The sequence below is a fragment of the Neopsephotus bourkii genome, unplaced genomic scaffold, assembly GCF_033783945.1.
Source record: "Neopsephotus bourkii isolate Nb327-2 ecotype Australia unplaced genomic scaffold, CSIRO-AGI_Nbou_v1 NB_1250, whole genome shotgun sequence".
NCBI lineage: Eukaryota > Metazoa > Chordata > Aves > Psittaciformes > Psittacidae > Neopsephotus > Neopsephotus bourkii.
In genome coordinates, this window is record NW_026901735.1 from 29,398 (window position 1) to 41,684 (window position 12,287).

The window sequence follows — 12,287 nt, forward strand, 5'->3', positions numbered from 1 at the left end:
CACAGTAAAATGCTTACAGTGAGAAGCAAGGAAAAAAAACCATAAAGCCTTAAGGTGCTTAAAATGCTATATAGACAGGATCTACACACTGTGCCCTATTCCTGCTGAAATCTTTGATTGTTTAGGCAGCAGTCTATGTCAAAACCCATTTCAATAATACCCTAACTGGCTCGGCAGCCTCCTCTCATTTAATAGATTCAATCATTTCTTGCTGATGGAAGGCAGAAATCACAACTAAAAGATGCCATTTATAGTACATTTCTCTCCTGACTGTAATGTTTTATCACTTACAATCTTTTGGACAAGATTCCATATCTTGCTCAATGTGTCATGAAAAGGGAAAACAAACATGAGGCAGCGGCAGCTTTGTCACCATCTTTACTGAACTCATTAATCAATGTTTGTACCGTTAGCAATCCAAAAACCAAGCAGGACAGCAAAGGCCCAGAATGCTGCCTGCAGCCCTGAGGCTTTTTTTTCCTTCCCAATGCAAATAATCTGCCTGTATTTTATAGTGCTAGAAGTCACATCTAGTATTCAATTATTCAGAATACTTCAGCATAATTCGTATTTTATGAGCCCACAGTAAACCCAGGTTAATTGGTTTCTGTCAGATTACGAGTTTAATCCAGGAACTCCAAGCAGCCGGGTCAGATTAGCAGTGCTTCATTCCTTTCTCAGAAAAATCCATTACACTGAAGAGTCTTGATCCTCTACAGCTGAAAAGTGTGGGAAAACTGTCATTAAACTGAACACAACCACTTTCAAATAATACAACCCAGTCGATCTTTGCTGCAGTAGGAAAGAAATGTATCTAATCAAAAGTGATTTCAAACGTTTCACATCTCTCTTTTACTAATAAAACCCCCCACTCAACCACAAAATGAAACAAAAACCCCAAAATATTTGGAAAAGATACGTTTATAACAGAAAACATTCATTTTCAGAGTGCTTTAGGGCTATATATATTTCTGGCTGGATAAGTAGATTATTGGAACTGATTTTCTTTCCCAGTGCATTCTGCATGCGAAATTGAGGAGGAGGGAGACCTGGTGGGGTTTTGCAGTAAGAAGCATTGATTCAAAGAACGCCCTCTGATGTGTTTACGGCAACATCAGCTAATGACTATTCATTACATACAGTGAACATCTTTACAACTTGCTCCCTAGGTCTGCTGGAAAGAGCAACAACAAAGCCATTAGGAGTCTGAAAACCATGCCAGTATGCCCCCTTTGGAAAGCCCCAGATGATGTAGTCTTCCCAGATGGTCTCTTCACTTCTTATGGGGAAAGGCCCTGGCTGTCAGAGGTGTTGAGCACCTATAATTTAGTCAAGAAAATCTCTTCTGTAGACTCAAAACTGAGAACTGACTTTGTAAAACTATTAAACCCTCACAATATTAACTTTGCAAAGACTGCTTATCTTGTTACCATGTTGTATCTTCAATTTCCAGGTTAAAGGACAAAACAGATTTAGGCTGTATCTTCCAAGGACACTACCTGCAATAAAACGTGGAGCTGGAGATTGCTTATTCACTGAGTACGCACAGTGGCTCGAGTTGCCCACCTTCAGCCTCCCCTTCCTAACTTCTTCAGCTTTGCTTTGCCCTTTTTGTAGCTAATTTCTCACATGTCAGTTATAGTGCCTATGTCCTTTGTGTGAGGGTTGTAGAGGCCAAAAGAGGGGTGTTTTAAAGGAATTGTCTTGAACTTTTTCTTGTAAGAAAGATATTTACCGGGCATAAAGACTGTAACTACTTATTTTGTGAGGGACTGGAGAGACACTGAAAACTCACAAGAAAATATCAGATTCCCATTACTGCTATGAACATTTTTTAAGATCAGATTAGGTAAGTAATTAAGCTAGAAATGTCAATTATAGTAATCAAGTTTTATACTCACACCAAAGGCAAAACCCATTGGATCAAAGATGACCCTCTGCATCCCCACCTCTTAGACTGACTCAGTAACTTAGTTCTGTTTGCACACATAAAAAGTCTCAGGTAACACTCTTTGCTACTGTTTCGTCAATGGTACCTGAATCCTTATCACCTTCACAGTTCAGGTAAATGAAATGATAAATAAGCAAACGGCTGTTGGTCATGAAGGGACAGAGATTTCTGAACAGAATCTTCCATAATTAATGGATTATGTCCCTTAATCGACATTAATGAAAATAGGACTGAATGCTTGAGATACAGCCACTTTTTCAGAAGCAAATTAAAATGAGGGTCTTCTCATCTTTGCATTTTGGTGATGGCAGATGGAAGGGGTCATATGCCCAGTAACAGCCAACTACACACCCTGTATTTGCTGTAAGCGGATAACTGACCTGCAGATGCGACACACTAAAATCAATAAGTGTACCTGTAGGGATTCTGTAATTTACCCTGCTGTGAGACAGGGAGCACAGGGCAACCGGTTATCCACAGAGGGTATGATTACCCAGCATGAAAAGGAATTTAATGACCTTGCAGTGCCCTCTCTTTGATAGCCACTTGCTCTGTGTGATCAAAAGTATGAGGCTGCACACCGCACCATAGAGTTAATAAACAGTTTTTCCAGGAAATCTTTTTCCAGGCACTGAGAGGCCACAGATTTCTACACATACAGTTGACCTTTACATAACACTTAATTCCCAGGTGGCATCCAAATATGACAGACCCATCTGTAAAGTCATTCTTTCATCAAATTAGATGTTTGATGGCATCCAGCAGATTTAACTTTCATCTAAGCAGAGAGATAGTAACATGCCCTGTTTTCACCAGTGTGAAATTTGAAGGTGAACACAATGATTAATTATCTCTTTTCTTAAACCATTGCCATTTTTAAGATAGAGCTTCAGCTCTCTGGTGGGGAATATGCCTATAAAGTACGGATTAAAAAAACTCAGAATTGAGTAGATGCTTTATTCGAGATCAAAAGATAGGCAGGTGTCAAAATCCATCTTTGATAACACACCATCCATCAGCTTTGAGCCACTTCCTAAAGTTTACATTTTTCTTTCCACCGCTACAGTAATGACATTTTGCACAACACATCACACCACACTTTATATTCTCCTATAAAAGCAATTTTCATTCTTGTTTCCAAGCCTGTATCCAAGCTTAAGCTTTGCATTTTTGATAAAGTAAATCATATAAAAGATGCACAATTGCAAAACCAGAATCTTTCCTATTATAATCTCCCCAGTGACTACTATCAAAAGGCAGCGCATACCCCATTAAGAGGTGTTATGCTTCTGTATACAAACTTTACTCTTAATAGCTTGTTCTTTCAGAATAAGATTACCTCATTAGCATGGAGGAATGAGTTTGGGTAAATGAATGGTACCTATATTGTCCATAAAGCTGAAATACTATTACATACGTACTTCTCTAGGGAGATTCAAGTAAGATTTAAATCAATTCACAGCACATTTTTTATGATATAAAAAGGGGGAAGAAAATGGTACATCTGGTGTGAGCTGACCTTCCCTTGGGACACAAAACTATTGATCCCATTTTCTCCAGCATCTGTTAGATGTCATGGTAAATGCAATTAAAGATGTGGTATGCTGTAATTCTCATTTGTCTTGCTTTCCTGCAGGCAGAAAGCACCTTTCTAAATTCTAATATTTACCCCTTATAATATCTGTCTCCACTGTCAAGCAATAACAGCTGGACTTCACTAATCAGGAGGAAACTCTGAACTCAGACCTCTGCTGTCTCTCTAATGAAGAGATGACAAATTCCTCTCTTCTTCATCTGATTTCTTGATCATTTTTAGGGCGCTGACCTGCTCAACACTCAAATTTGCAGGTGCTAATTGAACAGGCTCTAATTAAGCCATTTACTACATATGTAACATCACAGCAGAGCAATTTAAATAAACTAAGGATTTTAACACGAAGAAAAAGCTGTTGTTAGGATGTTGGAAGAATACCTGCATTCACTTACATTTCATATGGTGACTTTCCAGTTTTAATATAGACTTGGTTTCACAGATCCAAAGGATTTTTAATGCAAACTTTGTTTCACTAACCAATTCAATGATGTGTGCATTATATATATACTACCCGATCTTTTATCTGTATTCCAAACAGAGATCATGCTACAGATAAATTCTTCATTATTAGCCAACAATACTCACACTGAGCTTTCTATTTTCTATCTTTTACACACAGATGAAAGTTCGAGACCGTGCTATATACCCATGGCGTTCAGAGACCATAACCTCCTTTTAATCATGCAAAACTCCCCCCCCTTCTTAATATTTGATAGTCACTCAGTCCTGAATGGACTGAAAATCAACCTATACCTTTTCTACACCAGCAACTTCATTACCAATGAGTAAGGCTTTTATTAGAATTTCTGAAATGTGTTTATTTTGGGAGCAACTTTGACGTCATTCCCAGAATCCTGTAGAAAATCAAATCAGTAGGAGGCAGCTTTAAAAAGGATCAGAATTTGGCCAGGTTTTGAAAGAGTTGTTAGTCATTGTGAAGGACTAGAACTCAATAAAATCTGACTGCTTGTTTTCAAACCAACCAACCAACCAGCGTTTTTTGCCCATGTAACACTGGCATAAGGGTTTTAGTAAAACATTCATTGAATTTTGCCTGCTGTAATACAAAGCAATTACTTTTACAGGTGACTTGCTTAAGGTTCATGAGCAAAAGACCTCCGAATGACTTTTCCCACACCTTTGAAAACTTCCTCACAGAAGTTCTGCCATTTGGTGCCACTGTGCACCACAGTGTTCCAAGTCGAAGAGCAAACTCCACACCACTAAACTAAACCATCCTACCACTACAGCAGGAACATCAGTTTGCATTTCTATGAGCACTGAAATAAAGGTGGAAAAGACTGACCACAGAGGTGGCATAAGGAATCTTCCAAAGTACACTGACCTGCTCTGGGGCAGCCTCTGAGTAAAACACCATAACTCTCTCTTAGCAAAAGCTGTTATTCACAACAGCTTTGTTCAGCTTCAGGATGAACTTTCAGAGAGATTTACCTACAGAGAAAATCTAAAGATTAAAAAGTCAAACTTCAACATAAAAAATACAGTTTCCAAATGTGTTAAATTTTAAGATGCACCCTTCCTTCATGTTTTCATTGGCCCTCAGATAGGTTTAATAAATCTCAGATAGATTTCTGAGTGACTGCTTGTGAAGTAGAGCACCACACAGCAGGAATAAAGCTCTGACACCAAGTGATCTGCAATGTTAAAACTGTCAGACTTTGCAGGTTTTCACTAAATCTTCAGCCTAAATTGCTTTATTAGTCAGAGCTACAGAGAGATTAATATGGCCTCAGAGCCCTAGAGCCAACTTAATTTGGTACCACCATCTGTACTGGCTAGTTAAATGTTTCTGTGTAGTCCTTTTTCTCTTCCCATCCCTCTCAGATGCTCAGACAACTATGGGAACCTGAGCAGGATTACTACTTCTATCAATCCAAAGTTCAGAAGGCCTTTGAGGTTCTTTTGGTGGACATGAAAATCAGAATTTGTCGTTTGAGAAAATGCCACCATCACCCTGATTAGGGCTTGCTCCATTTCCCACAAATTCTTTTTGTAACAAAGACACAGAAGTGAGCTAAAGTTACTCATTTTGTAGAGGGGTGCATGTAAACAAATTTGGTGCAGGGCAGCTGATCTTTTCCAACTAACCAGTACAATGCAATGACTGTACAGTTAATATCAGATATTACTTAATAGCAGATATTAGGGAAAAATTCCTTCACTATAAGAGTGGTGAGGTGTTGGCACAGGCTGATGAGAGATGCTTTGGCTGCCCATCACTGGCAGTGTTCAAGGCCAGGCTGGATGGGGCTTGGAGCAACCTGCTTTAGTGGAAGGTGCTCCTGTCAGTGGCCGGAGGGGCAGAATTAGGTGGTCTTTAAGGTGCCTTCCAAAGCAAACCTCTCTGTGATTCTATGACTCTATGAATATAAGTATTATAACTAACTTTCTCATCTAAAGAATCATCCTTCCTCTCTTCTTTTGCAGCTAAAAGGTTGAAGAATTCAGCACACTTAGAGCACACACTGGAACAACCTCTTGGCAATTGCACAGGTTTCAAGATCCAATTTGAACATGATGAAGGGGTAGCCCCTGACCCAGGAAAGCACTTAAATGTATGTTTTACTTTATGGTGGCAATCCTAGTAGTTCAGTTTTAGTGAGCTAACTCTGTGTTACTAACCCCATCTATTTCTCAGTATGGAAATACAGAGAAGAATGAAGCTGCCTTGAATCTGGCTTCTGCTTTGCAAGGTTTGGGGATTTTTTTCCCTTTGTTGATTTCACATCTCAGAAGAAGTAGAGAAACAACTTTGCCTCTTGACTGAAGAAGATGACTGTCTGCCAATAGAAACACACAGTTTTCTCTTTGCTGCTCACAAGGAGTTTTCAAAAGCAGTGGGAAGGCTGGAAAAAGTTGTTTGATATAAAGCATTAAGGCTTGATTCTCAATCACCGACTTGGGTTTTTGACAGGAGAGGGAAAAGGTAGACAAGCAGTCCCAGAAGTGATAAACAAGTGGGAAACTCCTCGGGACAGCTGACTTTCTGTTTAAGTGGAAACACAGGCTTGACTGTAAACTCTGGGGATCGTGATCAAAGCAGGTCACCCGCCTTTGCAAAACAGACCATCTGATCTCCATTTTATATCAACAATAGATGAACTGACGAACTAGCCACAAGTCCGACATAATAAAGGCAAACAGCTTTCAGCCTACAATAAACTTACCTTGAGGCTACACAAATGTCATCTTTGAATGTTTTCTGGCATTACTTGATCTGTCTCACCCAATTAATACTAATACACTACCCAGCTAATACAAGGGCTTCAAGGATTTGTTACCCATCATTATGATGGTAATGAAGCACTCAGCACAAGATAAGACTCGTGAGATGGTTTTGTTGTGGTTTAAAAAATATATTCAGAGAAGTAACATCCTAATATTGTGCTGCAATACACTTCTATTATGTGGAGGTTTCTAAATTCTTCTCCAGCAACCTGTGGCTTACAGATTCTTAGAAATGTTATTTGAAAATCTTAAAAATTCACCTGCCATTCACTCTCACTGTCCTCTTTTTTAGGAAACTCAGTTTTAGGTACACACAAATACACATAAAGGGATATGCTTATACAAAAGCATGGTTTATAATTGCCAATAATTCTATCAGCATTGCTGTAAGTTAAATGTTCTGTACAGTTTCATTCTTGAAAGAAAAAGATCTGTATTTTTTCTATATGAGAGAATGTGAGATTTTCAAATTTCTTCCAGAAACGTGCACGAGCGAGCTGTCCTAGCCACATCAGCATGAAGGTTCATTTACCTTGATGAAAACCAGGGTAAGGGAATCTAAGCAGAGCCTCCCTACACTTCCAGGGCTAAATAGCTCCTCTAAAGCTTTTATCTACCCTGAACTCCCACTGGGAGTGTCAACATACCTTGATCTCTTTGTACTCTATTCCCCATCTATAAAATGGGGATTAGTCAATGCCAAAAAGGAGCTCTGTAATATATTAAAGAGTGTCAGGTTCTTCAATCACATGAACCACAAATTCCTAAGTACCGCTGCACAAATAAGTTCACTTCTGCTTCCAATGTAAAAAGTTTGGTCTTTAATATTATATTTTAACATCTCTTTCTAAAACACAAAACCTATCTCCTTTGCAGAATATGAACAAAAATAATCTCCTGAGACAGCTGCAATCTCAGCACAGTAATTACTACAGCTTCTAATATGCTGATTTTAAAAGGCACAATTACCAAGAAAGAAGCTATGTGATTCGGTGTGTTTGGCAATACCATAAACTAATAAACAGTGGTAAGAAATCTACAATGCATTTTATGGGCCAAGTGTAACATATTCCATAAAAATTGATCTTATTATTTTGACTGTATCTAGACATTGGATCCCGTCTGTCATAAACGCTCTTACTGCCAGTTAACCTTCGATTTTAACAGGCAGCCCATGCCTGACATTTAATTAGTGACCCAATTAAATCTTTTGCTGTTCTCAGCTTATTTTACCACTTAGAAGTAAAAGACAGATACCCAGACAGGCTTCCATGAGGAAGAAATTACAACTGCTTTTATTAGCTGTTAGAATAGTTATTCTGGCTGTATAATGAGATGAGGCCTTTGACCATTTCCTTAACATTGGGATGTTTGTCTTAGATCCTCAAAGCCATTCCCAGGGATTCTTTTAGTAGTTTTATGGGAACATGACAGTTGTAAAAAAGAAGAATTATCAATATATTATGTACTGGCTATACTGCCATTAACAATACTAACACATGATTCATCCACTAAGGTATGATAGAAACATGTCCATAGGCACAAAGGCCGTCACAAATTGATAATGAATACCTAAACGCTGGTCTATAGAGTTCTATGTCCTCCCTTCAGTATAATTTTAATCACCTTACAAAGATTTCACCATTAGCTAAATAGACACTATGAAGTTGTTATGGCATCTCCTCAGGGTGGTTTCATTATGTCAATACAGCACAGTTAACTAGTAACCCTGTGTATCTGCAACAGTACTAAGCTCCTTTCCCTCTTCCCAGCTCAGGAGAGGAAGGTTTTGGTTCCACTGTTTTCTTTTCAGATACCTTTTCCCTGGTGTTTTGATTCTGGAAAGAAGCTCCCATAGAGGGAAAGTCTTCTGAAGGTTACAGCTGTTACTGAGAAGTCATTAGGAAGGCACTGGTGCAATGGCCGTGCTTGCAGCAGCATCCCTGGGCTGGCTGCCTGCTGCCTGCCTCACTGCACTCCTGGGACAGCCCTGGGAATTACCGCATGCAAAGGAACGAATGGAAGCCTAGTCCGATGAGATCCCTCCAGTTGTTACTGTTCTTGTATCTTCCTTATATATCATCCTTCATACAAATCCCATCATATTTGCCAGTGGTACCACAGGGTTGGCCCAAAATGCAGCAGATATCAAGGATCATCAAGAACTAAACCTATCTGCATCGCCAGGCTGATGGGAGAAAAACTGAAGTCCCCCAAGCTAGCTTACAAAGTACTGAGTGTGTTCACAAGAGAGTTAAAGCAAAGCAGCTAATGCTCTGTGAAATCCCACCTTGAATTACTGCGCACAACCATCCCACACACAAAAACCCAATTAAGGACAACTGAAATCAACCATTCCCCTCTTGTTAGCAGAGATGTGAGACTGATGTTCATCTTTAGAAGGGAGGGATACAAGGCAGGAAATCTTCTTATCCAAACTCACTCACTTCAGGTTTTATGTATGCCATTGCATTTATTTAGAAATCAAAGAGAATTTTAATTCTTTTTTTAATTATGAATTACAGAATTGTTGATGTAAGAGGCAGAAATGTCATTGGTAGAAGTCTGTGCTAAGGGTATCTTATTAGAAGGTCTGCTTATAGATGTCCAAAAATTATTTATCTTGCTTTAAATCAATTTGAGTGAGAGTGACTAGCACCACATAAGTTTCTATTTTTACTAATTACAATTAAAGAGCAATATTAAGATGAGACAGTTATAAATAAAGCTTGTTGAGCAGCGTGTCGTTATTTTATAAAGCTTAAGTTGTGCCAAGTTAATGGATGGAACTTCAAGCACATGTGGAAAGAACAGATTTTGTTAACCCTTTCTATGCTAGTAACCGAAGACAATTGCTATTTCATTAATAACTGCTGGGCTGCATCAGGATTTACATCATTCTTTCGATGGTAGTCAAGGAGTTAATGGACATCTGGAATGTGCCTTTTTAAAGATCATGGACACATTCAAACTACTTTTATCTTGGAAGTGGTTCAGTGCATCTGATCTACTGTGGTATAAAACTGGAGGAGCTGTCACATACAGTAACTGAATGGTTTGAAGAGAAAAACATTTCCAGCTGTAACATACAACAGTTCCTATGCAAGCCGGAATGCATTTAGTAAATGATCTTTTTCATGAGAAAGAGGCTACACTGTATCACAGGATTGAAGGACAGCCAATGAATATACACTAAAACCAGGATTTAAAATTTATTATTAAGGATTTGACAACTGGATTTTCTGAATTATGAGCTCCATCCTCCAATAACCGAACTATCTCTTTCCCCTTTCTGTATCATCAGCAGTAATAAAGTTTTGGGTGTGAGTGGAAGAGTTTTGTTCTACTAATTTTTCTGTGGCTAAGACCACCTGTATTTACTATGCTCTGTGCAGGTTCCAAGAGGCAAACAGCTGGATAACGGTAAATTCCCAAACCTACACAAGTTAGCAAGATCAGACAGAAGAACAAGGAGACCAGCATTGAAATGAGTTGTGTGATGCAGAAATACATCTGTAGACTCACAGCACTGGAGATCCCTTGAATCACAGCCCAGTGAAGTTCCGGCTGTCAGACTTCCACATGGCTAAACATTGCAGTCTTTGACAGACTGTCAATGAATTTTGTCTGTATTGGTCTGTGCACATGCTCTCATTTGCCTACCAGGCAGATTTACAATCTGCAGTTGAATTGCTAAACCATTAGATGATGTTGGCTATAAGATCTTGCTGTTTAGGGCTGGAGCAGTAACAAGCTGACCACCAGCACAGTGTGGGATCTTTGTCATAATTGGCTGTGGGCTAAAGCAGCTAGTGGTAAATGAGCACTTTCCTGTGGAAACACTGGGGTCTTCTAGCTATGTGCTTGGTGGAAAAGAGGGGTAACCTACTTGGTTGGCCTATCTTCCAGTAGCATATCACTGCATCTGCTGTTCACAGTTAATTTAAAAATGATTAATGACATTCTACAATGTCCTAAGGAAATAGCTTTTCACTGGACTTGGTCATTTTCTCTGTTCTGTATTTTAGGATATAAGAAAAGCAACTGCAATGAAATTAAACTGTAAATAAGCTGTCATGTGGTTTCTAACTGAATGCCCAGATAAGACATGCACTGGCCAGAAAGGCTGTCCCGTCTTTATTTTCTCAACATTGAGGAACACAACCTCTGCAACAAAACATTCTTATCTGAAGCTAATGTACTTCATCCTTCTGGGTAACAATTGTGTAATACTTCCTCCCAAATATTTTGGACCTGCTTACTTCTGCTCATGCAGGCTAATGTCTTACCTGGAACTAGTAGGCTGGACAGCCCTCTCCCACTCAGTTTTCAAGATACAAAAGTAGAGCTTCTTCAAAAGAATTTCACTACTCTGATCCAGTATAAGGCAACTGCTGCATTTGAGTTTATCTTCGATGTATAAAGAACATTAACCTGTGAAGTTTTCAGTAATAAGACTACACACCATCAACTAAGAGGATTTTGCAACACGGCTTCATCTGTAACCCATTTCACTCTCCCGCATGCACTATGTGATTCTGCTGCAAGAATCGCACTATTCAATTGACTATGTCATATTTCTGCTTACTGATTCTCAGTTTTGTGCGGTTGATGAAACATGTCCATCTACTGTGATGAAACAGCTTTTAGCTAACACTTCGTCTAAGTGAGGAAAAACAATGCGTAATTTTGTCACTAAAGACTCTCTAATACTATTAGTTAAGACTAATCACTCCGTATTTTCTCCTATTATTTATCTATATTACATGCCAAATTATTCCATTATTTATCACTTTTCCCTTCTTTCTAGAGATTCCTCCCCTTGATTTGCTATATTCTTTCCCTTCATTGTTCCATTCCCCCTTCAAATCCCAGCTAGTCTGTGTATTTGGAAGCTGTTATTGTTCCTTTGTTTCCATCATTTAGTCTCTCACATCTGCACAGTGACACACATCTGCCAGTCCTGGTCCTGCCCCTCGCTCCAGTGTTGCTACCCAAATTTTCCTCCCTTTCTCAGATTCTTCCTGTAGATGAACAGAGCTCACTCAAACTCTCAAAGCAAAGAAGACTTCAATTCAAAACTAAGGCATCTATTACTGGAGTTAAATAATTCCTTCTTAGCTATCATCATCAGCGTGCTCCTTGCCTGCACAGAGGCCAGCTGGTAGACAGCAATATTGCTTTTTATTCTGAAGCTAGCAGGGTCTGTATTAAGCCCTCAGTTATACCCTTGCAAACTTCTTGTCTCCCAGAGTCCAGAAAATATAGTCACTTGCTTTCTAGAAATACACTTAATCATCCCCTTGCTTACTGCACAACTACTTCAGTTTCTCCTGAAGAGGAGGCAGAAGAGCGGAGGCAAGCTGTCAGTCCCCACATGCTGGGAAATCATCCACCACATGCACTTTGGTTCTGGAGCTTTGCTCGGTTAATCACAGTAAGCTATGAAACCCCAAGATGGCATCTGCTGTATCTAGAGAACATTCTTCTCTG

General features: G+C 39.2%; 1 protein-coding gene across 5 annotated transcripts in view; it reads right to left on the reverse strand.

Moving 5' to 3' along the window:
- Nucleotides 1-360: 360 nt before the first annotated feature.
- Nucleotides 361-12,287, reverse strand: part of MACROD2 (mono-ADP ribosylhydrolase 2) — a 741,850-nt gene continuing 729,923 nt past the window's right edge. For 4 of the 5 annotated variants that reach the window (XR_009727138.1, XR_009727137.1, XR_009727136.1 and 1 more), the window contains 2 exons: nt 4,891-4,997; nt 361-719 (listed from right to left, as the gene is read on the reverse strand). Coding sequence is in view for 1 of the 5 variants with exons in the window: in XM_061364765.1 (XP_061220749.1) it covers nt 714-719 (6 nt within the window). In the remaining 4 variants the exon portion in view is untranslated. The remainder of the gene's footprint in view (nt 720-4,890; nt 4,998-12,287) is intronic. The other variant, XM_061364765.1, reaches the window with a different exon arrangement.